The sequence below is a fragment of the Hyperoodon ampullatus genome, assembly GCF_949752795.1.
Source record: "Hyperoodon ampullatus genome assembly, chromosome: 6".
Taxonomy (NCBI): domain Eukaryota; kingdom Metazoa; phylum Chordata; class Mammalia; order Artiodactyla; family Ziphiidae; genus Hyperoodon; species Hyperoodon ampullatus.
In genome coordinates, this window is record NC_136919.1 from 51,534,021 (window position 1) to 51,561,695 (window position 27,675).

A 27,675-nucleotide genomic window follows, 5' to 3' on the forward strand; every position below is an offset into this window, starting at 1 on the left:
ATTTCTGTTGTGCACTTTTCCCACTCGCCTGATGCCATTTAAAGGTGAATGTTATAGTTTTGCTAAGAGGGCCTTTTCCCTCATTTGTGATGAATAATGATTTTATCACTTTGATCTTAAAACGAGCTTGCTGCCTTCAAATTTTTAAATTACACCATTAGCAAATTCAAAGAAATATTTTCAGGTAGACCCCAGCTAGGGGCTGACTCTAACCCCTTGCTACTCAAAGTGTGGTCCTCAGCCCAGCAACATCTTATCCCCTGGAACCTTGTTAGAAATGCAGAATCTCAGGACTCTCCCCAAGGATCTACTGACTCACAGTCTGCATTTTAACAAGACCCTTAGGGTGATTTTATAAGCATTTTTAACCTTGAGAACCAGTAATCTAAAAAACCTACAGATTCCTATATAAAAAGCTGACAATCAGGATCCGGAGGAAGATGGCGGAAGAGTAAGACGCGGAGATCACCTTCCTCCCCACAGATACATCAGAAATTCATCTACACGTGGAGCAACTCCTACAGAACACCTACTGAACGCTGACAGAAGACCTCAGACCCCCCAGAAGGGAGCCTGTGCAGCCCGCCACTGCCGGGGTCCCGGGACCCAGGGACGGTTTCCCGGGGAAAGCGCACGGAGCTCCTCGGGCTGCTGCAACGTCACGCCGGCCTCTGCCGCCGCAGGCCCGCCCCGCACTGCGTGCCCCTCCCTCCCCTCGGCCTGAGTGAGCCAGAGCCCCCGAATCAGCGGCTCCTTTAAACCCGTCCTGTCTGAGCGAAGAGCGGACGCCCTCCGGCGACCTACGCGCAGAGGCGGGGCCAGGTTCAAGGCTGAGACCCGGGAGCTGTGAGAGCAGAGAAGAGACAGGGAAATCTCTCTGTACAGCCTCGGAGGCAGCGGATTAAAGCTCCACGGTCCGCTTGATGTGCCCTGCGTCTGTGGAGTGCATGAATGGACAGCGAATCATCCCAAATTGAGGAGGTGGACGTTGAGGACAACATTTAAGATTTTTTCCCCTTTTCCTTTTTTTTTACAAAGAATTATCCCAAATTAAGGAGGTGGACTTTGAGAGCAAGATTTCAGACTTTTTCTCCTTTTCCTCTTTTTACAACGAATTATCCCAAATTGAGGAGGTGGACTTTGAGAGCAAGATTTTCGATTTCTTTCCCCCGTTCTCTTTTTGTGAATGTGTATGTGTATGCTTCTGTGTGAGATTTTCTCTGTATAGCTTTGCTTCCACCATAGGTCCCAGGGTTCTATCCGTCCGTTTTTTTTTTCAATAATTACTTTTTTTATTTTTAATAACGCTACTATATTTTATACTTTATTCTATTTTACTTTATCTTCTTTCTATTTTTCCTACCTTCCTTTCCTCCCTCCCGCTGCCCCTTTCTTTCTTTCTTTCATTCCTCCCTCCCTCCTGTCTTTCTTTCTTCCTTTCTTTCTTCCCTCCCTTCCTCCCTCCCGCTGCCCCTTTCTTTCTTTCATTCCTCCCTCCCTCCTGTCTTTCTTTCTTCCATTCTTTCCACCCTCCCTCCCTCCCTTCTTTCTTCCTTTCACTCTTTCTTTTTCTTTCCTTCCTCCCTCCCTCCCTCCTTTCTTTCTTCTTTCTTTCCGTCCTTCCTCCCTCCCTCCCTCCTTTCTTTCTTTCTTCCTTCCTTCCTTTCTTTCCTTCTTCCTTTCTTTCTCTCTCTCTTTCTTTCTTCTACTAATTCTTTCTTTCTACTTTTTCTCCCTTTTATTCTGAGCCAGGTAGACGAAAGGCTCTTGGTGCTGCAGCCAGGAGTCAGTGCTGTGCCTCTGAAGTGGGAGAGCGAACTTCAGGACACGGGTCCACAAGAGACCTCCCAGCTCCACATAATATCAAGCGGGAAAATCCCCCAGAGATCTCCATCTCAACACCAGCACCCAGCTTCAGTCAATGACCAGCAAGCTACAGTGCTGGTCACCCTATGCCAAGCAACTAGCAAGACAGAAACACAACCCCACCCATTAGCAGATAGGCTGCCTAAAAACATAATAAGGCCACAGGCACCCCAAAACACACCACCAGACGTGGACCTGTCCACCAGAAAGACAAGATCGAGCCTCAACCACCAGAACACAGGCATTAGTCCCCCCCATCAGGAAGCATACACAACCTACTGAAACAACCTTAGCCACGGGGGACAGACACCAAAAACAACGGGAACTACGAATCTGCAGCCTGCAAAAAGGAGACCCCAAACACAGGAAGATAAGCAAAATGAGAAGACAGAAAAACACACAGCAGGTGAAGGAGCAAGATAAAAACCTACCAGACCTAACAAATGAAGAGGTAATAGGCAGTCTACCTGAAAAAGAATTCAGAATAATGATAGTAAAGGTGATCCAAGATTCTATTTCCATGATCCAAAATCTTGGAAATAGAATAGACAAAATGCAAGAAACAGTTAACAAGGACCTAGAAGAACTAAAGATGAATCAAGCATTGATTAAAAACACAATAAATGAAATGAAAAATACTCTAGATGGGATCAATAGCAGAATAACTGAGGCAGAAGAACGGATAAGTGAGGTGGAAGATAAAATAGTGGAAATAACTGATGCAGAGCAAAATAAAGAAAAAAGAATGAAAAGAACAGAGGACAGTCTCAGAGACCTCTGGGACAACATTAAACGCACCAACATTCGAATTATAGGGGTTCCAGAAGAAGAAGAGAAAAAGAAAGGGACTGAGAAAATATTTGAAAAGATTATAGTTGAAAACTTCCCTAATATGGGAAAGGAAATAGTTAATCAAGTCCAGGAGGCACAGAGAGTCCCATACAGAATAAATCCAAGGAGAAATACACCAAGACACATATTAATCAAACTATCAAAAATTAAACACAAAGAAATCATATTAAAAGCAGCAAGGCAAAAACAACAAATAACACACAAGGAAATCCCCATCAGGTTAACAGCTGATCTCTCAGCAGAAACTCTACAAGCCAGAAGGGAGTGGCAGGACATAATTAAAGTGATGAAGGAGAAAAACCTGCAACCAAGACTACTCTACCCAGCAAGGATCTCATTCAGATTTGATGGAGAAATTAAAACCTTTCCAGACAAGCAAAAGCTGAGAGAGTTCAGCACCACCAAACCAGCTTTACAACAAATGCTAAAGGAACTCCTCTAGGCAAGAAACACAACAGAAGGAAAATACCTACAATAATGAACCCAAAACAATTAAGGAAATGGGAATAGGAACATACATATCAATAATTACCTTAAATGTAAATGGACTAAATGCTCCCACCAAAAGACACAGAGTGGCTGAATGGATACAAAAACAAGACCCATATATATGCTGTCTACAAGAGACCCACTTCAGACCTAGAGACACATACAGATTGAAAGTAAGGGGATGGAAAAAGATATTCCATGCAAATGGAAATCAAAAGAAAGCTGGAGTAGCAATTCTTATATCAGACAAAATAGACTTTAAAATAAAGACTATTAGAAGAGACAAAGAAGGACACTACATAATGATCAAGGGATCAATCCAAGAAGAAGATATAACAATTATAAATATTTATGCACCCAACATAGGAGCACCTCAATACATAAGGCATATACTAACAGCCATAAAAGGGGAATTCGACAGTAACACACTCATAGTAGGGGACTTTAACACCCCACTTTCACCAATGGACAGATCATCCAAAATGAAAATAAATAAGGAAACACAAGCTTTAAATGATACATTAAACAAGATGGACTTAATTGATATTTATAGGACATTCCATCCAAAAACAACAGAATACACATTTTTCTCAAGTGCTCATGGAACATTCTCCAGGATAGATCATATCTTGGGTCACAAATCAAGCCTTGGTAAATTTAAGAAAATTGAAATTGTATCAAGTATCTTTTCCAACCACAATGCTATGAGACTAGACATCAATTACAGGAAAAGATCTGTAAAAAATACAAACACATGGAGGCTAAACAATACACTACTCAATAACGAAGTGATCACTGAAGAAATCAAAGAGGAAATCAAAAAATACCTAGAAACAAATGACAATGGAGACACGACGACCCAAAACCTATGGGACGCAGCAAAAGCAGTTCTAAGGGGGAAGTTTATAGCAATACAATCCCACCTTAAGAAACAGGAAACATCTCGAGCAAACAACCTGACCCTGCACCTAAAGCAATTAGAGAAAGAAGAACAAAAAAACCCCAAAGCTAGCAGAAGGAAAGAAATCATAAAGATCAGACCAGAAATAAATGAAAAAGAAATGAAGGAAACGATAGCAAAGATCAACCAAACTAAAAGCTGCTTCTTTGAGAAGATAAACAAAATTGATAAACCATTAGCCAGACTCATCAAGAAAAAAAGGGAGAAGACTCAAATCAATAGAATTAGAAATGAAAAAGGAGAAGTAACAACTGACACTGCAGAAATACAAAAGATCATGAGAGATTACTACAAGCAACTCTATGCCAATAAAATGGACAACCTGGAAGAAATGGACAAATTCTTAGAAATGCACAACCTACCAAGACTGACTCAGGAAGAAATAGAAAATATGAATAGACCAATCACAAGCACTGAAATTGAAACTGTGATTAAAAATCTTCCAACAAACAAAAGCCCAGGACCAGATGGCTTCACAGGCGAATTCTATCAAACATTTAGAGAAGAGCTAACACCCATCCTTCTCAAACTCTTCCAAAATATAGCAGAGAGAGGAGCACTCCCAAACTCATTCTACGAGGCCACCATCACCTTGATACCAAAACCAGGCAAGGATGTCACAAAGAAAGAAAACTACAGGCCAATATCACTGATGAACATAGATGCAAAAATCCTCAACAAAATACTAGCAAACAGAATCCAACAGCACATTAAAAGGATCATACACCATGATCAAGTGGGGTTTATTCCAGGAATGCAAGGATTCTTCAATATACGCAAATCAATCAATGTGATACACCATATTAACAAATTGAAGAAGAATAGCCATATGATCATCTCAATAGATGCAGAGAAAGCTTTTGACAAAATTCAACACCCATTTATGATAAAAACCCTGCAGAAAGTAGGCATAGAGGGAACTTTCCTCAACATCATAAAGGCCATATATGACAAACCCACAGCCAACATCGTCCTCAATGGTGAAAAACTGAAACCATTTCCACTAAGATCAGGAACAAGACAAGGCTGCCCACTCTCACCACTCTTATTCAACTTAGTTTTGGAAGTTTTAGCCACAGCAATCAGAGAAGAAAAGGAAATAAAAGGAATCCAAATTGGAAAAGAAGAAGTAAAGCTGTCACTGTTTGCAGATGACATGATACTATACATAGAGAATCCTAAAGATTCTACCAGAAAACTACTAGAGCTAATCAATGAATTTGGTAAAGTAGCAGGATACAAAATTAATGCACAGAAATCTCTGGCATTTCTGTACACTAATGATGAAAAATCTGAAACTGAAATCAAGAAAACACTCCCATTTACCATTGCAACAAAAAGAATAAAATATCTAGGAATAAACCTACCTAAGGAGACAAAAGACCTGTATGCAGAAAATTATAAGACACTGATGAAAGAAATTAAAGATGATACAAATAGATGGAGAGATGTACCATGTTCTTGGATTGGAAGAATCAACATTGTGAAAATGACTCTACTACCCAAAGCAATCTACAGATTCAATGCAATCCCTATCAAACTACCACTGGCATTTTTCACAGAACTAGAACAAAAAATTTCAGAATTTTTTTGGAAAAACAAAAGACCCCGAATAGCTAAAGCAATCTTGAAAAAGAAAAACGGAGCTGGAGGAATCAGGCTCCCTGACTTCAGACTATACTACAAAGCTACAGTAATCAAGACAGTGTGGTACTGGCACAAAAACAGAAATACAGATCAATGGAACAGGATAGAAAGCCCAGAGATAAACCCACGCACATATGGTCAACTTATCTTTGATAAAGGAGGCAGGAATGTACAGTGGAGAAAGGACAGCCTCTTCAATAAGTGGTGCTGGGAAAACTGAACAGGGACATGTAAAAGTATGAGATTAGATCATTCCCTAACACCATACAGAAAAATAAGCTCAAAATGCATTAAAGACCTAAATGTAAGGCCAGAAACTATCAAACTCTTAGAGGAAAACATAGGCAGAACACTCTATGACATAAATCACAGCAAGATCCTTTTGGACCCACCTCCTAGAGAAATGGAAATAAAAACAAAAATAAACAAGTGGGACCTAATGAAACTTCAAAGCTTTTGCACAGCAAAGGAAATCATAAACAAGACCAAAAGACAACCCTCAGAATGGGAGAAAATATTTGCAAATGAAGCAACGGACAAAGGATTAATCTCCAAAATTTATAAACAGCTCATGCAGCTCAATAGCAAAAAAACAAACAACCTAATCCAAAAATGGGCAGAAGACTTAATAGGCATTTCTCCAAAGAAGATATACAGACTGCCAACAAACACATGAAAGAATGCTCAACATCATTAATCATTAGAGAAATGCAAATCAAAACTACAATGAGATATCATCTCACACCAGTCAGAATGGCCATCATCAAGAAATCTAGAAACAATAAATGCTGGAGAGGGTGTGGAGAAAAGGGAACACTCTTGCACTGCTGGTGGGAATGTGGATTGGTACAGCCGCTATGGAAAACAGTATGGAGGTTCCTTAAAAAACTACAAATAGAACTACCATATGACCCAGCAATCCCACTACTAGGCATATACCCTGAGAACACCATAATTCAAAAAGAGACATGTACCAAAATGTCCATTGCAGCTCTATTCACAATAGCCCGGAGATGGAAACAACCTAAGTGTCCATCATCGGATGAATGGATAAAGAAGATGTGGCACATATATACAATGGAATATTACTCAGCCATAAAAAGAAACGAAACTGAGCTATTTGTAATGAGGTGGATAGACCTAGAGTCTGTCATACAGAGTGAAGTAAGTCAGAAAGAGAAAGACAAATACCGTATGCTAACACATATATATGGAATTTAAGAAAAAAATGTCATGAAGAACTTAGGGGTAGAACAGGAATAGAGACACAGACCTACTGGGGGTGGGCTTGGGGATATGGGGGGGTGGGCTGTGACGGGGCGGGGGAGAGGCATGGACGTGTATACACTGCCGGGCGTGGGGTTGATGGATGGTGGGGGGTGGCCGCGTGGCGCGGGGGTATCGGCTCGGTGCTTTGTGGCCGCCTGGAGGGGTGGGATGGGGAGGGTGGGAGGGAGGGAGACGCAGGAGGGAGGGGATGTGGGAACAGATGTATATGTATGACTGATTCACTTTGTTGTAAAGCAGAGACTAATAAAAAAAAAAGTTGACAATCAGAAATTTGCAGAGGTGCATTATTTATCTGGATCAGTTTTACAATTAAAAATCAAATCCTAAAGAGCTCACAATGTCATTGTCTCATGAAATGACACATCCTCAGGCCACAGTCTCGTGTGGTTATGATGATGTTAATTTGGTGAGGACCCCTTCATTTTAGTTATAACCAACCCAGAGAAAGGGACTGAGGGTGAGGGGCCAGATCATTTCCGTCAGAACAAGGAGAGGTCATTTCTGCTGGAATCTGTACCTTCTTCCCAGTAGACAACATCAAGAGCACCAGAAGTCTACCTGCCTGTCCACGCTTGGGAGCCTTAGGGCAGAACAGAGTCATTAAATAATGTTTACAATGACATTTCCTCCAACTGCCATGAGTGTGGTGGACTGGCCTAAAGATACAGCTTAGGACCCACTTCTATTTTGGGAGAAAGGTTCCATCACATCACTGCTTTGTGAGGCATAGAAAGGAGTAATACTCTTCCTTTACAGAAGGCTCTCAAGGTCCTCCTTCAAAAGTTCTGGTGTTCTGTGAGCTGGGCCTGGGTACTCAACTTCTAAAATTAAATAATGTAGCCTGAAAAAAAGGGCCCCAATTCTTCATCCCTCCCTGTATCCATACTCTTGGCCATGTAATTGTGTAATACCCTCCCATTCTGACTTTAGGCTCAGCTGTTCAACTTGCTTTGGGTGATAAAAGTGAGGCAGAAGTAAGAGTATACAGTACTAAGGCTAGGTTTCAAGAAGCCGCGTGTGTTTCTGCTTGTTCTCTTGCACCCTTGCTGTCTCCATGAGAACATATCTACATTAGCCTGCTAACGGATAACAGTCACGTGGAACAGAGCCAAGGTAGCCCAACCAAGGCCAACCTAATAAGCCGATATCCATACACATGAGAAAGCTGCCCAGTCAAATCAGCCACCTATCAACCCAGCTGACTTAGGCTCACAAGCTATGAAGGCTTATCACTGTATATCACCGTGTACATCTTATCACCATGGTTTTGGTTGTGTGTTACACAGCATTACTATGTCAATAGATAACCACTATACCAAGTAACTAATTAAATTGAGAGATGTTTCCCTTAATTTTTTATTTCTACCTTATTTTTCCTCTGAAAACATTAACTTCCGTTAAGAATACTCAGAGGCCAAGAAAACAAATAAGGAATCAAATGAAAAATCAATGAGAAAACTCCAAATAGCCCATAGTTTGGTGGTGGACACTTGTCTTCATTTCTGTGAATCATATTATATATGTAACATGTTCATATCTCCATCAGGACCATGGAGCCCTTAGTAGAACATGTGATATATTTCATTTCATCTCATGAACTAGGCACAAGGTCTAGTGAAAGGATTGTATGTGAGGGAGTTGGACTAGATGATCTCTTATCTCTAATGCTCTCAGGCAGCTCATACCCAGCCTGAGTGAGCAGCTGTCAAGACAAGGGGCGGGTGTCTGCGGCTCAGTGGACCTCACCTGCCCACAACCAAAGGGCATGTTACCTTGTTGGCGCATCTTCATGGTCCGTATCCTTATTGCCTCTCCTCGAACTCGCCCTTCACAGAAATAAGCACCATTGATTTTACTGGCCTTTTCTCTCTTCCAAACAACTTTTTTAGCCCATTCTCTGGTTGCATCTTGAGTAACTTCCAGTGGATCCTGGTGCTGGTTCATTAAGGCTTCAAAGTCCCTTCCTATGATGATGGGCTCATGGGGGTGCCATCCAGAGGCGATGCAGGTGAGGGATGTCTCAGCGTCAGACACGAGAGGTAGGGAATTGATCAAGATCAGGTCCATGGCACCGTCCACTGTTGCTAAAAGGAAAAGAGGGAACATAATGTATGAGGAAGGTTATTAACATGGCCCCACAGGATAAGCTGGTGTTTACAAAGCCTTGTCTAAAAAGAACTGTGTGGGCAGTCTTTCTAAAATGCTACTCTGATCATGTGCCTATCTCTCATTGGACAAAATCCAAAACTCTTTAGCATGGCATCAAGACTCTGCATCACCTAGACCCTGCTAACCACTCCTGCCCCATTGCACACCCTAGCTGTAATGGACTATCAGTTATTCTCCATTCCCAAAACAAGATCTGCACTAGGTGTCTTTACGCACTACAGTGCCTGAGACATAGTTAAGTATTCAGTGTTTGCTGAATTGAGACAAATTCATGATAACGGCATTATTATCATTATCATGAACTGAATAAATAATTATCATTATTTATCATTAATTATTGATCAATTAATGATAATGTGGTTCTATCCCAATAATAAACTATTCTAAATAAATATGTCAATGACATACACCATATGCTAACTTTATAGACTCTCATCATTATCAAAGTATTGCCTGATTCCATATTAAATTCCACAAGGTCAGAGAGGGACTGAGTGAAGTCTACATTTCCCTCTGACCCTCATCTTTGAAATGAGCCTAATAAGACCTGTCTTGCAGAATTCTTGTAAAGATTAAATGAGGTAAACTACATAACCTGCCAAGCACTGTGTCTGCAATATACAGGGTACTCAATGACCATTATTTCATTTCTCTTTATTCTGTTTTCTGAACACCTAGCCCCAAACCTCAAATCTTCCCAAATGTAAAAAGAAAATGCTACCTGACTTTTAAGATTTATTTCCTAAGTGATAAAGCACATTTACAAAAAGAAAACCCTCTCATTTCACTTTCTCTCTCTCTCTCTCCCTCTCCCTCTTTCCCCTTCTCTTCTCATTTCCAAAGTTTCAAAGATAAGCAAATGGAATCTGTGGCTATTCTCTCCTCTTGGTGAATGTGGAAATACCAGGGATGTAGGTTGTTTTCTGGCTCCAGTGATGGTTGATTCTCAAGTCTACGTAAAATGATCAGGAGACTAGAAAGGTCAAGCACAGTGGGTGATGAGGGCTACTGGAGTCTCAGGGACCTTTATGTAGATGTAAAGTGATTCAAGTAGGTTCCATGTTATCTCATTTAATATTCATCAAATTCTCTCCTGGGAGTATGCACCATTATCTCATTTTTAAATAGAAAGAAATTAGGGCTCAAAAGATTGAGTGGCTTATTCTATCTTCCACAGCTATTGAAGTCAGAGCTGGAATTCAAATTCTCACTGGTCTTTCAGTTCCTTAGCTATACCATGCCCTTTCCTACCTCAAAACCTTTGGACATGCTGATCCCTGTGCCTGGAATGCTCTTTTCCACTCTTTTCCATACTTTTCATGGCTAATTTCTCTCATCCTTTGGAGTCTTAGCTTAAATGCCTATCCTGTGGAGATCTTCTTTACCTGTCTTATCTACAATATCTACACACTCTCATCCCACCACCATCAATTCAGCCTCCTATTCGTTTCCTTCATAAAGATTACCACAATCTGTGATTATTTTATTTGATCTCTCTCCTCCTAGATGATACATTCCATTAGGATGAGAATTGAAGCTGTTTTATTTGCATTGATTTACATATGAATATTCTACCTATTCTCAGCATATAGAGGACTTAATAAATATTTGTTGGCTAGATGGATGGATGGACGGACAGATGGACACATTTTATACCAGATCTAATTCAATTTCACTTGGCTCCCACTTGTTGAAAAATGAGGTTAAAAATGAAAGTTCTCTCCTATTTACAATAGCCAAGACATGGAAACAACCTAAATGTCCACTGACAGATGAATGGATAAAGAAGATGTGATATATATATACACACACCCCATGGAATATTGCTCAGCCATAAAAAATGAAATCATGCCGTTTGCAGCAACATGGATAGACCTAGAGATTATCATATTAAGTGAAGTAACTGAGAAAGAGACAAATACCATATGATATCACTTATATGTGGAATCTGAAATATGACCCAAATGAACCAGTCTATGAAACAGAAACAGACTTGTGGTTGCCAAGGGGGAGGGGCGGTGGGAAAGGGAAGGATTGGGAGTTTGAGGTTAGCAGATGCAAACTACTATATACAGGATGGATAAACAACAAGGTCCTACTGTATAGCACAGGGAACTATATTCAATATCCTGTGATAAACCATAATGGAAAAGAATATGAAAAAGAATATATATATGTATAACCGAATCACTTTGCTGTACAGCAGAAATTAACACAACATTGTAAATCAACTATACTTCAATAAATTTTTTTTAAAAAATGAAAGTGCTCTTCTGAGTCTAAACTGACCCCTTTGCCCATATTTAAAAGACTGTTTTGATAATTACTGAGTTTATGAGGGGGGAAAGCAAATGTTACGCTTTTACAAAATGCTATAGAAAGGTGATCAGCGGTTGCTGAGGATTTGGACCTGACTGGTATTCATTTACCAGACCTACTTATGCCAAGCACTGTGCCTGCCATGAAGTCCTCATACAATTTTTTTTTGATAGCATTTGCCAATGTTTGATGTATAGAGTGATGTTTTGAGGGTGATCCTATTAGGAGCTACACTTTTATCTGATTCACTAGGAAGAATTTCAAAGTCAAGTCTTAATGTAAGTAGGAGTTGGTGTTGCAATATTTTTCTTGTAATATTAACTCAGTATGCTGAGGGAAGAAATCTTGAGTAGAATGGGTTCCCAAGCCTGACCCTCAAGCATCTATCTTGCTTCTAGCCTCATTGGTTTAACTTTAGGATTTCAAGGGAGGGAACAGAGGTTAGGATAAGAAAAGCATCACAAGAGAGAATGAGCTAGGAAACCTAGCTGTGGAATTACAGCCTCCAAAAATAACACCACAGCACAGTTACCCGTACACACACACACACACATCCAGCCCTGCCTCTGAGTAAGCACCACCTCATCTCCCACACTCACTCCTTCCAGGCATGTTCCCAGAGAGAGTCATCAAGAGGAAGGAAACACTGTAATTCTTTCAGCTCCGGTGGGATCCACCCCCATTTCTAGGGCCAGCTGAGTGATTTGCCAAAACCAAGGGCTCTGCTCTCAACTCACCAAACTGCATTAGCACTGGCTGTGGTTTATTTAATGACTTTAGGAAATAACAGAAAAAGCAGTTGATTTGAAAAGACAACCACACTGCATCTGTAAATTATTTCTAGGTATGGGTCTCGTTTCTTTTTCCTTTTGTTCCTCCCAGCTCTCTCCCTTTACTTTCAGGGATAGAAAGGGAAACTGTATACTCTGAGAGTCTGGATCTGACTACACTTTGCTACCCTTATTCAGCATGTCAGTTTCAGGAAGCACTCTTCCACCCATGAGTTCTCTGACCTTTGTACTGCCACTTACAATAAAATATCAGAAGAATTTTGTACATGAGTTTTAGATACAGGAAGAAATACTTACCACGTTCCTGGAATGAATTTTAAAAATCATCTGTTTAGCTTTCCTAGAACAAGAATCAGTATTTGTTCTTGTTTGCATACGCTCCAGGGAATTTCTGGAAGGTGATACAGGAAGCTAAGAACAAGGGTGACCCATTAGGGGAGAATGAGGTCATTGGGGGGACAATGATGGGAGGAACACTTTTCACTGTATACGTAATGTATACAATGCTTTTGAACCATTGGAATATTATCTACACATAAAAATTAAATGTAAATGTTAACTGCTCTTCCCTTAAAAAGGTGCATTTGTAAGGGAATCTAGAACCAGAGAAATATATATGTCTCTCATCATTTATCCCTACACTCACTCCAAATCTTTTTGGATCACATCCATATAACGCATTTTCTTTTTCTCTCAACTTTGGACTAGTAACAGAAAATGTGACATCACTCCACAATGCTGAAAAAAAAATTGGTTAAAATAAAATATAAGAAAAGGGAGGAGGAGAGTGGCCAAACTTCACCTTTCAAAAAGAAGAAAGAAGCAGAGGCCCTACTGCCACAGGTACAATTTTAGCCTGTGGCTTCTCAAAAGGGTTCTGCTACTGGCACAGTGAAAGGTGTAACTGCTACTGCGTGACTGATGCTACCCAGGAATCTGCTATTGGGGACATTTTCCTGAGAATAAGTGCCAAGAGACAGAGCCCACCTGGGCTTGCACAGCTATCCGTCCCCAAACCAACACCTTTTCTTCCACTACAAAACTAACCTCTCCAAGTCCTACTGCAGACCAGTTTTGAGTTGTTTCACCACAACCACAGCCTGAAGAGCTTGAATCAAATTCATTAATTAGTTCAATTCACACTTCTAACATCAAGACTAAGAGGCTGCTGTAAGTAAGATGCATATGGAATTTCATACATCTTAACGTGCTTTGGGGATTGATATTATTTTTCCTCAGCAAAGATCTCACAAACACTTTTCAATATTTGCATAAAAGTGTCTCTTGTTTGTAAGGAGATACTGGCCAATGTAGCACAGCATCCATTGGGTTAACAAATGACTGTTCATCACAGTTGAAGCATAACAATATCCTACAACATTGTTCTGCTCATTATGTTTTCTGTGTGCTGTACTGAACAGCATCTAACATTTTGCAGTAACATTTTCTCACTAAATCTCATTGTGGTGAACACAAAATGCTGCTTAAATCTTCTTTTTGAGTATAGATTTTCTTTCTTTTTTAACTTTAGTAGGTTTTTTTTCTCTTTTTTTTTTGGCTTCATTGGGTCCTAGTTGCGGCACGCAGGATCTTCATTGAGGCGCACAGGCTCCTCTCTAGTTGTGGCGCGCAGGCTTCTCTTTAGTTGTGGTGTGTGGGTTTTCTCTCTCTCATTGAGGCGCGCCAGCTCAGTAGTTGTGGTGCGTGGACTTAGTTGCCCCGCAGCATGTGGGATCTTAGTTCCCTAACCAGGGATCGAACCCACGTCCCCTGCACTGGAAGGTGAATTCTTTACCACTGGAGCACCAGGGAAGTCCCTGCATATAGATTTTCTTATACTCAGTATTGCTCTGTAAAAATAAAATAACACCCCCTGAGGAAACGTAAAAATAAGAGAAATCCCCTAAGAAAGAATATAGAAAATGGACCAGGTGTGGCTGACAGGGACCAAAAATAAAACGGAGCCAGGCAGTCACGACAGACCTGGGACTGAGTCACGTAACTCCTTCTTAGAAAAAACACACCAAAAAAAACCCTATAAGGACTTCTGATTCTGCTAAGGTCCTACCTGGAAAAGCCCCTAATGAGAAGCTTGGATGACAGCCAATCACACACACTCTCACTGAGCAGCTCAACTTTCATCTGTTTGTTTTATATTTCGGCTCCACATAAATTTTCATTTGGGAGAAAGGAATTTGCTTAAATAAAACATATAAAACCTCAAAGGTCATCACTTTTAACAATTTTACTTTTACAGATGAAGAAAATGAAAGGTTAAATGAATAAGTATCAATGAAAATACATGTCCCTGCCTCACAAGGTGCTGACTCCAATTAGTCTGCTGTGCCCCTCCATCCACATTCAAGTTCAGCACAGCTGCAGAGGCAAGTTCTGATTAACACAGCTCCCCAACCTTTGAAGCACTTGCCAGCTAAGCGGAAAAAGCAGGTTAAATTACTGCAGAGTGTGGCTATTCCCTTGTGCTTCTTATTACCGCAGAATTGTGGTGTTGGGTGGAGTTTCACTAATATGTGTTTGGAATAAGGTATCACATCTTCGGAACGACTGTCTGTATGATTTCTTGGAAGTTTAGTACTGACTACGTTTCAAATTTTTCCAAGGTGTCCTTGGTTGTCTCACCTTCCCAACAGCAGCAGATATCTTAGAGTCTAAATATGTAAAATGGCAATGAGCACTAACTTGGCCAAAAGTATTTTTGAAATCAGGGGATTGGCAATGAACTGATAAGGTCTTGGCCAAAAGCATTTCTGCAATCAAGGCCCTGACAATGAGCAAAGAAGCAAAGACATCCCCCAAACTATCCAAGATTATTTGGTGGAACTGTTTGGATTTTAGTTTAGTTATTTTTTATGGTGTCCAGAAAAGGAGAATTCTCTTCAGTTAAAAAAAAAAACTCATTAAATTATTTATATGTCTACTCATCCGTTAACAAACTTACTGAGCACCTCCCATGTGCTAAGGTACTGTATTTGACCCTGGAGACACAACAATGAATAAAACAGATCTGATCTCAACCCGTACGTAATTTACAGGCAAATGTAGAAGACAGATATGGCAAACCAATCACATAAATAAATATAACACTGGAACCATGATAAGTACCATGAGAGAGAATTATAAGGTGCTATGGGATAGCATAACAGTGAACTTAATCAAACTTGGCTGGAGAGGAGAAATGGTTTATGAATCAGGTAAGGCTCCCTGAGGAAGCGACATTTGGCCTGAAGGAGAGTTGGAATTACCAGGACAAAGCGAAAGGGATATGAGAAGAGAGTCAGGGAAGTTTTCCCCCAAAGGGTAACTACTGAGCAGGATTTTGAAGAATGAGTAAGTGTTTAATAGGACTCACCACTAGAATGTCCTCTCTTGGTTAATGTCAACATCCTAAAGTTGACACTAATTTCTTTTTATTGGATTCTAAGAACTACTGGCACCATTTCTATGTGTCAACTCTACGTTAAAGTATTTTTCGCGTCTCCTCTCCCTTCTTGTGTTCCCAGAAGAAATCCCGTCCCCAGGCATGTTTCCAATATTTTAATCTTTTGTTTGTTTGTTTGTTTGTTTCTAGGATACTTTTATGTATGTAATAAGTCTCTGAGCAATAACTTCATCCTCAAATTTCCTTCCGAGAAGATAGTGGGCAATTAACGAAAAGATACCAACATGCACAAGCCTGGAAATAACCAAAGGAAGTTTCTAACTTTTTACATGCACAGTTGGGAGTTGGACAAGGACACCCTTGATATGACTAGGCTGGGTCTCTCTAACAACAAACTGCTCTCACTCAGGAGTTGCGCCAAGCCTGTTCGCCCCAAGGGCATGCCCATTTCCCATCCCCGCCTCCCTGACAAACAGGACCCTCGTCCAACTGCTGGAGGAGACAGCATCCCACCCCCCCACTCCGTGAACACCAGAAATTTTCCATCCAGGATAAATACCTCATGTTCTAGTTAGAACATCAGAATGGCCACCAGTCAGTTAGCAAGCAAGTTTTTATTTTACACAGGAGTAGACACAACATCCACAGAGTGAGACTTCACTAAATGCCCAGCACATATGCACACTTACATGCAAAACTCCATTTCTGTAAGGTGGGGCTGGAGGAGGCATGGCACCATCAAATCAAGGATTGTTTAAACTGGAAAAGACTTTAGAGATTGCCTGGTGCAAGCCTCACACTTTATAAAGGGCAAACTGAGGCCCATGGAAAAGAGACTGGCCACGGGTCACACAAAGGCTAATGGCAAAGCCAGCCCTCAAGTGTGAATTTCTCCCCAGGGCCTTTTCTGTCACCCCAGGGTAGCAGGGTAAATGGACAAACCTTTAATGTGAGGGAATTTGGAATGTTCATCATTTTGACAGGATGGTACCTGAAGAATCCTGGAGCTTGGCAGAAACTGGGCCAAGAGAGAAAAGACATTGAGGAGAGGCAGCCAAAAAGCTGGGAAGGGTACAGGACAGAGAGAGTGGGAATTCCCAGAAATGAGGTTTGCCCACCTCATAAATCCCCGCAAGCCTTACAATGTTGCCTTATAATCTTTCCTATCATTTCGCCCCGAGAGAGGGATGCTCTCTAATTGAATCGTATTTGTCCACTGCCAGCAAATTTATCTGGTGTGAGAGGAATCCATCTTTGGAGCCAGGCCACCTTCTCTTTCTGGGTTCTTCTGCTTCAATCACCTGCCAAGTTCCCTTCTCCCTTCTGCTGCCAAAAGATGTGCACAGACGTACATACTCACTCCCACAACCAAATATCTCTATCGTCCAAGACAGAATTCAACAAGCTCTTTAACTCCTGAGTTCCCTGTTCTCCAGATCCCAATAAGGAAGGCAATTTGGGTTGATTTGCTTGCACAAAAAAGAGAATAAGAATAAGAATTTAAGAATAGCTTAAAGTGACAACTCTGAGAACTATCAGAAGAGCAAACCAAAGAAGTGAGTCTGTAATGGGAGAAGTTCAGGACTATGATCATTTCTAAGAGACTGACAAAGAAAGAGGGCTAGTGTTCTCAGCAGGCTTCAGATTATACCGTGTCGGGAAGAAAGACAACATTGTTTATTATAGACTACGTAACAGGTACTATGCAAGGTGTTTTACAAACTTTGTGCGCTTGAATTCTTTGTGCACTTGAAGGAAGGGATTTATATTCCATTCTATAGGTTAAAAAAAGAAACTCACAGATGTTCTGTAATATGCCCAGCAACAGACAAATAGAATTTGAGCCCATGTCTCACTAAGTTCCATTACCAGTCACAATGTTTCACTCTAAACACCACAAGAGAATTCTATTTTGCCCTTTGTCCACTATTGTATCTCTAACAATTAGCACACTGCCTGGCATATAACAGCTATTCAATAATCGCTGATGAAGGAATAAATAAATAAATAAGCAAGCAAGCAAGCCTGGTCTTCGATGAGTGAATTTATTCAATAAGCACTTACTTAATAAGTACTATGAGCTGGGCCCTATGCTGCCTTCCGTGGATGAAGAAAAGAATAAAATATGGTTTCTGCCTTCAAGAAGCTTACAGTCTGGTCATCCAAAGGCATGAATATACACAAATCCATAAAGGAAAACACTGACAGATTGCACTATAGAAAATTCCAAAATCTTTTATAAAATAAACAGCCAACTGCAGTAGATTGAAATATAATGGTCACAATAATTTGCATTTCTTTCCATTGAGAAGTGAAATCTACTTCTTTACCCCTTGAATCTAGGCTTGGCCATGAGACTATCCTTGATCAATGAAACATTAGCAAATGTGACAAAAACAGAAGCTTTAAAAGTGCTTTTCCCCTGGGCCTGCCCCTCCTACTGCTCTATAGGACCCTGAGACCACCATGAGGAAAAGCCCAGACTAATCTACTGGAGGATGAGAGACCACATGATACAGACATGAGCCATTCCAGCTGAGGCCCAATAGACAAACTGCCAGATATGTGCATTAACAATCTTAGACCATCCAGCCCCAGCCAAGCCATCAGCTGACTACAGAGATCGGCCAATCCACTCTAGATCAAAGAACTTTCCAGCTGACCCACAGAATCTAAGATATAATAAATGTTTGCTGTTTCACCATTACGTTTTCAGATGACTTGTTACTCAACAAAAATTAACTGATACAATAATTACCATATGAAATGATAATTAACTTGACTACAAATCTCGAAACACAAACTAAAAGGACATCTCATTATTTGTCTATCAAATTAACTAACAATAGAGAGGGTCATAATATCTAGTGCTAGCAGATAAACAGGAAGGTCTACACCATTGGTGTGATTGATAAAAAGGCCAAATGGGAAAAATATTGTTATAGATAAAACTTAAAGAGTTAATATGTATAATACATAAGTAAATTCTATAAATTAATAAATCAGTAGTAATTCACAGAGAAAGATAAACAAATAGGCAACTGTAATAAATTGGAAAAAATGATCACAATATTTCCAATATTCCTTGGAAATGCATTTCTGGGACATGCTTGCAAATCTACAGTTGTAAAGTTACATAAAATCTAACCCTATTTCAGCATTTATTATATGTCAGGCACTTTTCCATGTGTGTAACATGTAATAGCTTAATCCTCGTGGAACCTTATGGAATAGGCACTATGATTATCTTCATTTTACAGAAAAGGAGACTAAGACAAAAAGAGGTTAAATACTTGGTCATTGTCATACAAGTAATTAGTGATAGAACTGAGATTCAAATTTAGGCAAACTGATTTCAAAACCCACTCTTTTAATGATTAAACTATACACATATTACACTGGTTCATATCAAAAATGTATCTTCTAACAATTCAGTGAAGAAAGATTAGTCTCTTCAACAATAGTGTCAGAACAACTGGACATCCATATGCCAAAAAAAAAAAAAAAATAGAGCCCTAAACTAAAACCTCCCACCTTGTACAAAAATTAAATGAAAATGGATCATGTAAAATGTAAAAATACAAAACTTTTGGGATATGGGAGAAAAATCTTCATGATGTTGGAGTTAGGCAGTGAGTTGTTAGCTATGACACCAGAACTGTGATCTGTAAAGAAAAACATTGATAAATTGGATTTTATCAAAATTTCAAACTTTGATCTATGAAAGGCACTGTTAAAATCAAAATACAAACTACAGACTGGGAGAAAACATAGCTGACAAACAACTTACATCCAGAATATATCTTAAAACTCTCAAAACTTAACAGTAAGAAAACAAACAATTCAATTTTTTTAATGGGCAAAAGATTAGAGACACTTTACCAAAGAAGATATGTGGATGGCAAATAAGTACACAGAAAGATGGTCAGTATCATTATCCACTAGGAAAATGCTAATTAAAACCATGTGAGACACCACTGCACACCTATTAGAAAGGCTCAGAAAAACCCTGACAACACCAAGTGCTAGCTAGAATGTGTAGCAACTGTAACTCAATCACTGCTAGTGGTATGTAAAATGGATGGTCCAGTCACTGTGGAAAATGGTTTAATCTTTTTTTATAAAGTTAAATATACATTTATCACATCACCCGGCAATCCCACTTCTATGTATTTACCCTACAGAAATGAAACTTTATGTTCATACAGTGAATGTTTATAGCAGCTCCATTTATTCATAATCACCCCTAACTGGAGAAACCCAAATGTTCTTCAACAGACAAATGCATAAACAGCCGTTGTACATCCAGACAATGGAATACTACTCAGAAATAAAAAGGGGTAGACTATTAATACTTGCAACAATATGGCATTATGCTGAGTAAAAGAACCAATATAAAAAAGCTACATACTGTATGAATGCCTTTATATAACATTCTGGAAAAGGTAAGCCTATAAGGATGAAGAGCAGATGAGTGGTTGCCAGGGATTAGGAGTAGGAGAGATGTGACTAAAAAGGGCAGCACAAAAAAGATTTTAGGGGGTGATGGAATTGTTCTCTATTCTAACGTGGTGGCAGTTGCATTAAAACTCATAAAGCTGTACACACAACATAACTTAACTGTATATTAATTTTTAAAATTATAGTAAAAAGGTATCCTCCATAATTACCAATAAAAATATACAAAGAGGGGCTTCCCCGGTGGCGCAGTGGTTGAGAATCTGCCTGCTAATGCAGGGGACATGGGTTCAAGCCCTGGTCTGGGAAGATCCCACATGCCGCGGAGCAACTAGGCCCGTGAGCCACAACTACTGAGCCTGCGCGTCTGGAGCGTCTGCTCCACAACAAGAGAGGCCGCGATAGCGAGAGGCCCGCGCACAGTGATGAAGAGTGGCCCCTGCTTGCCACAACTAGAGAAAGCCCTCACACAGAAACGAAGACCCAACACAGCCATAAATAAATAAATACATACATACATACATACATACATAAATACATAAATAAATAGCCAAGCATTTTAAAAAAATATGCAAAGATATGGCAAGAATATTCACTGCAGCCTACAGCCTCAACTGGAAACAACACAAAGTTCATGAATGGGAGCACGGCTAAATAAATGATGGTTCATACATTTAATTGAATATTATGTTTCATGGAATTATACCTTTGATATATTAAGTGAAGAAAAGATGCAGAACAGTATGTTTGATCTCATTTTTGTCAAAATATTGAGAAAAGCCTAGAAGTCACACACCAGTAGTGGTACTTCTGGCTAATGAAATTGCCAGGCTTAGGGATCAGGGGTGGGGTGAGGAGGAAGGCAGATGTTCACTATGGTTTTACATATTTAGTATTGTCTATCTTTTGTAATATTAAAATGAAGACTTTTATTTATTATAAAAACACATGCAACTAATCAATCTAGTGGCAGTTTTTTGCTTAATTATTTACACATCTGTCTCCTTCCTTAGACAGTGAGCTCCCTGAAGAAAAGACCTCTATTTTGTTCATCTCTAGCTCCTAGCACCAAGAACTGTGTTTGACAGACTGTGCATATTTTTAATATATTTAAGTTGAATTTGAAGAATTCAACAGTAATTGAAAGTAGAGCATCTTTTTTTTTTCTTTTTGGAATTTTAATTATAAGTCCAAGAATGCTCCTTTGACTAAATTTTTTTTTTTTTTTTTTTTTTTTTGCGGTACGCGGGCCTCTCACCGCTTTGGCCTCTCTCGTTGTGGAGCACAGGCTCCGGATGCACAGGCCCAGAGGCCATGGCTCACGGGCCCAGCCACTCCGTGGCATGTGGGATCCTCCCGGACCGGGGCACGAACCCGCGTCCCCTGCATCGGCAGGCGGACTCTCAACCGCTGTGCCACCAGGGAAGCCCCCTTTGACTAAATTTTGATATAAATTTTCTTGAAAAGATCTTTGTTTACTGACTCTTTTTTTAAATTAATTTTTATTAGAGTATAGTTGATTTACAATCTGGTGTTAGTTTCAGGTGTACAGCAAAGTGAATCAGTTATACATATACATATATCCACTCTTTTTTGGATTCTTTTCCTATATGGTCATTACAGAGTATTGAGTAGAGTTCCTGTGCTATACAGTAGGTTCTTATTAATTATCTATTTTATATATAGTTAAAGTAGTACATCTTAAACCCAAGTGACAATTCTGTCAATTGTTATTAGCCTGGCACCATCAACAGGATAGTGGAGTAGTTAAGAGCTTCGGTCTTGATGTTCTGTCTCATTTTCCTCATCTGTAAAATGGGAAAATAACCTCTAAATCATTGACTTTTAAAAAAATTTATGTATTTTATTTATTTATTTTTAGCTGTGTTGGGTCTTCATTGCTGCACGCAGGCTTTCTCTAGTTGTGGCGAGTGGGGGCTACTCTTTGTTGCGGTGCGCAGGCTTCTCACTGTGGTGGCTTCTCTTGTTGCAGAGCACGGGCTCTAGATATGTGAGCTTCAGTAGTTGTGGCACGTGGGTTCAGTAGTTGTGTCTCGCAGGCTCTAGAGCACAGGCTCGTTAGTTATGGCACACGGGCTTAGTTGCTCCATGGCATGTGGGATCTTCCCGGGCCAGGGGTCAAACTCATGTCCTCTGCATTGGCAGGCGGATTCTTAACAACTGCACCACCAGGGAAGCCCTAAATCACTGACATTTGTGTAAAAGGCTATTTGTATTAGCATGACATGAAGCCAGTTTGATCAAGTGAATCTGTATGAAAAGATGGTCTGTGTCAGCCCCAGAGGAAGGGTTTTAATTTTTTAATTTTTAAGTCATCTTGGAGCTAAGGCACCCAAAGAAGGAAGAACTTCTAATGGCTTTGTGTCCTGCCGTGTGACCACCCTCCCACACACTTCAAACCCACATGAGCAGGAAACAGGCTGATCATGAGCTAAGGAAGATTCCCTGTGTTTCCTTCTAAAATCCTTTGATTGTTGCCCCCTTTCTTACAGGACTGACCTTAACAGGAAACCAAATCTCTGCACATGCAAGTGATTCTGGAAAAGCAGTTTCACAACCAGCTTGGTGGTGTGGAGGGAGCCTTGGAGAGAGAGATGAGGGGGCTACTCAGAGATGGACACAAGCCATCACTCCATGGGCCTCTGCCAGCTAACCCTCGGGAAGACCACTGACATAGCCCAAAGGCCTCCCGCTGTGTCCCTGGACAAGAGAACCTTCCTTACATTTTCTTCCTCGTCTTTCAAAGTGAGAACTAGGGACTTCCCTGGTGGCACAGTGGTTAAGAACCCGCCTGCCAATGCAGGGGACATGGGTCTGAGCCCTGGTCCGGAAAGATGCCACGGAGCAACTAAGCCTGTGCACCACAACTACTGAGCCTGCGCTCTAGAGCCCGCGAGCCACAACTACTGAGCCCACGTGCCACAACTACTGAAGCCCGCGTGCCTAGAGCCTGTGCTCCGCAACAAGAGAAGCCACCGCAATGAGAAGCCTGTGCACCACAACGAAGAGTAGCCCCTGCTCACCGCAACTAGGGAAAAGACCACGCACAGCAACAAAGACCCAACGCAGCCAAAAATAAATTAAATAAATAAATAAATACATTGATTAAAAAAATAAATAAGAGTGAGAACTATACTCCAATAAAATTTTTTTTAAAAAGTGACCCTCTGCACAGTCTATAGTTCTTATACTTTGCTTCACTTTACTCTTAGAGCAGGACAGTAGCTCTGCATTCTGAAGCATCACCCCCACCACTGACTAACCAATGGGGTCATGATCTTAACTCAGTAGTGAAAGAGGGCTCAGGGACCCTCTAGTCTCATTTCATTTAGTTTAGGAATTCCTTTATTACAATTCTGGAATCTATTGTCCTCTGGGCATTACCTGAATTATTTCTGTGATTGGAAGTCTCCTACTTGGGAAGCAGCTTGTGAAACCATATTCCCTCCCCTCCATCAAAAAAAAAAAAATCTTGCATACTTCCAAACTACAGATGCATTTGCCAGGTAGAATTCCAACTATAAAATTTATGTCAGTTTTTCCCCTATCAAACTGCAGGCCTGAATGTCTCAAGAGGTGCTAATCTATGTGTCTTTGTTAAGAGAGGCTTCTTGAGAAACCCTGAGTATCATAGTTAGTGTCATCTCTTTGGGCCGCAGTGGCAATGACATCATTCCAAACATGTTGGGAGCTCTTCTCAAGGAATCGTCCTTGGAATCTGAACAAGCCATACTCCTTATCTGCATTGCATGAGCCCTCCTCCAATGCTTCTTTTATTTCCCCGTCAACTGGCGAACACTTGCTTAGCCTCCAAGGCTTGGTTCATGCTCTCACACACCCTGGGGAGCCTCCCAGATGCCACAGGGCAGAGGCTGTTGTCTTACAGACTGCACAGATACCTAGTAGGCATGGCAGTGTGACAGGCCACGATCCTACATACAGCAGCTGCCTGGGAGTTTATCACTAATGGCTTAGGAAAACAGCTCCTCCTTTATCTTCCCAAGTAGACAATCTAAGATCGACTGAGACTTTTCTGGCAGCAAGGAGACAGAGCCTGTCTGTGCAGTCACTTGAGGGAAAACAGTCCAAAAACATGAAAGCCAAGAGGGAATTTCATTACATGTTTGTGTCAGATACTCTTGGCATAGGCTGGGTCCATTTTCAAGTCAAAGTTAGTATAAAATGTAAATGTCCTCGGGTAAGAGTCTCGCTTTCTAAGCCCAAGACATGCTCCATTTCTTCTCTTCATTTTGACAAGGGGTGCCCTTTGCCAGCTGCTCTCCAACCTCCTCCACCCAGCTCTGGGGCCAGGGAGGTTACCTGTGACCCGCTGGGTTCAGCTACAAGGGGGATCCAGATGGAGACAGGAGGGTGGTAGGTGAGTGTGATCAGGGTGTTTATTCTCCCAGGTCTCCACCACCCCACTGAGCCATCTACAGAAGCCACAACTTGGTGGGGAGTCTTCTCATGCTACTGCTCTATCAGGGTTTGAGAACCACTCCTTCCCCTTGTACCTTCAGGTCTATACGCGTTTCAAGAATCGTTCATGTTTCAGTCGTTCCCTTTATGTAAATGAAATTTTGTGTTGAGGTCTGAGAATTAACCAGATAAAACCATGCTTCCTGTGTCTCGGCAGGGAGACAGGAGCCCAGCTTGGTACCTGCTCCCCCGACCCTTGACACAGCTCCTCAGGCACCTCCCTAGACAGGCTATTTCTTTAAGAAGCAGAGTTCGCAAATCACTGCTATTAAGTATTTGCTAGTTCTGCTTTGCAACAGCAGTGTGTCAGTTACACATAAATAATTCCTAAAATTATTAGTCGTAATATAAGAGCAATAAATTATTAATTATTATTAAATTATTACCTACCACCTTGTGGATACTTTAAATACATTGTTGTACCTCATTTTCACAATGACCATATGAATTATTCATTTATATCTCATATCACAGATGAGGAAACCGACTTAGACAAAATAAGCAACAGTCATGACTAAATGAGATCTTAAATGTAAAACATCCGGAACAGTGTTAGAACTCATGTCTTCCTTTTCCTTGATAGAGAGCCTGACACAGTAGGTTCTTCATATGTATGTACTGTTTGACTGAGTATACATTTGCCTTAGTACCTTGATCATCCCAGTAGAAAAGTGTAAGCCTATGAATCTCAAATAGAAGTTTTCCTTTGGATCTAATTTCCCATTCATCTTCCTTGCCAAGACTCAGCAAGTGGCCATGGCCTTAGCCCAGAGATTATAGCTTGACCAGCACTATGGAAGACTCCATTTCCGTTTTCACAGTGATCTCACCAACTCCCAAGACTTCAGTTATCACCTGTTCCAAGGCTCGGTCTCTAGTTCCAACCTCTTCCCAGCTATAAAACAGGTTATAAACAGGCCTCCTGCTCACCTAGGTAGGCGTCTCAACTGCGATATGTCTAGAATGAGCTCGGCATCTTCCCCTCTCTTCACCTTCTCTCTCTCCTGATCTCTGACGTCTCCATCTTTCTAACCACAGATGCTTGAAAACTCTGAGTTATTGTCAACAACTATCTCTCCCTCACTGTTTACAGTGGTTGGATAATCACCATATTCTGCCCATTCTAGCTCAGTACTATCTCTCACATTCAACTCCTTTTCACGCCCTCATTCTCTCTCACTTGAACTCCTGCAAAATTTTGGTGCCATTGTCTCTTTAGCCCCAAACGCTCTACAGGCTTTCCTTTCCTAGCCGTTGATGACATTGTTCCTTCTGCCGAGGATGACCTTCCCTACATATATTTATCTGTTCAATTCTAATCTCTTCCAAGGTTCAATTCTAATCTCTTCCAAGATTCAATTCAAATCTCAATAGTAATAGGAATTTATGTTCTATTATTTTGCACAGTTCAAAAAATGAAGTTCAAATTGTCAGACTGTTGTAACTGAAAATTCAAACCCACTACACCTGTTTTTTGTAGTGAACAAAATGAAAGAAAATGAAGGAATTTAAGATACACCAAATGTGAGGTGATATTTAATTAACTACATCATGAAATGGAAATGTATATCTTAATAATGAAGTCTGGATCTCAGCTTTAAAATGACATCTGACTAGCACCTTTGATGTAGCCTTTCTCAACTTTCCCCTAAAGACATGGGGGAAAAAAAAAGAGAGAGAGAATTGCAAATACCTACAGTGCTAACCAAGATTGTCAATCTACCTATTGTCAGCACCTAGTAACCACAAAGACCAATAGGATTAGATAGAGAAAATGAATTTTCATTGTTAAAATATTTTTAATGTCAGAAATTCCTCTTAAAATTAAAAATATATGCTGTAAAAAGTAACTTGGATCTTAAATTCCAGATTTAGGTGGCAAAGAATTTGAAGGGAAAAGGAAGGAGGAGAGAAAGTTAACATGTGCTGAGTTCCTCACTGATACACTGATGTTCAAAGTATGGTTTCACTATTTACTGTTATAAACAAAGAAGTATAGGTTAAAGAGTGTTTTTGAAAAACATAAGGGTAAACCACTAATAAAATAAAAAACAGGATGCATACATCAAAAATGACTAGAGAAGATAAATATAAACAAAATGTAGACCAAGTAAGCAAATGACAGGAAAAAATAAAAGACTAAAAGGAAACAGCAGGAAAGTATAAAAAAAATCAAAGTACAAAACCAAATGTCAGATGTTAAGATTAAACATATTATCTGTGATTTAAAGATATTTAAAATCACCTATAGAATGACAAATACTCTCAGAAAAAATGGAAACTTCCAAGTTGATGCTTAAAACAAAACCTTGAAAACAAAGATATGGGCAAAGAACTTATCAAGAAATGAAAAGAAGAAAAATGATGAAAGAGAAGAAAACAAAGGTAACAGTATTAGTTTCAGCCAAGTGGATAGAAGGCATGGAATGGGATAAAACCTATTACCTACACTGATGAAAAGTAAAGTCCATAATGAAAGCATAGTGGTTATGCATCACTGTGCTATAAATCATATAGAATCAAATACAGAAAAAAACTGGTAAAAGCAAAAAGAATGTGAGGAAAGCACAATAGTTCTGTGCTTTATACCTCTCTCAAATTTTGACTAATGGGGCTTCCCTGGTGGCGCAGTGGTTGAGAATCTGCCTGCTAATGCAGGGGACACGGGTTCGAGCCCTGGTCTGGGAAGATCCCACATGTCATGGAGCAACTAGGCCTGTGAGCCGCAACTACTGAGCCTGCACGTCTGGAGCCTGTGCTCCGCAACAAGAGAGGCCACGATAGTGAGAGGCCTGCACGCCGCGACGAGGAGTGGCCCCCGCTTGCCACAACTAGAGAAAGCCCTCACACAGAAACGAAGACCCAACGCAGCCAAAAATAAATAAATTAACTAATTAAAAAAATTGTTTTGACTAATGAAGTTGACTAAAAAT

General features: G+C 40.4%; 1 protein-coding gene across 6 annotated transcripts in view; it reads right to left on the reverse strand.

The window, feature by feature from the left end:
* The window catches only part of TEK (TEK receptor tyrosine kinase), a gene marked incomplete at both ends in the record, with an annotated part of 108,248 nt that overhangs the window by 56,422 nt on the left and 24,151 nt on the right, over nucleotides 1-27,675 (reverse strand). For 5 of the 6 annotated variants that reach the window (XM_079706186.1, XM_079706185.1, XM_079706184.1 and 2 more), the window contains one exon: nucleotides 8,878-9,189. The exons of the other annotated variant lie outside the window; for it this stretch is intronic. In XM_079706186.1, the coding sequence (XP_079562312.1) occupies nucleotides 8,878-9,189 (312 nt within the window). The remainder of the gene's footprint in view (nucleotides 1-8,877; nucleotides 9,190-27,675) is intronic. 6 annotated transcript variants of the gene reach the window in all.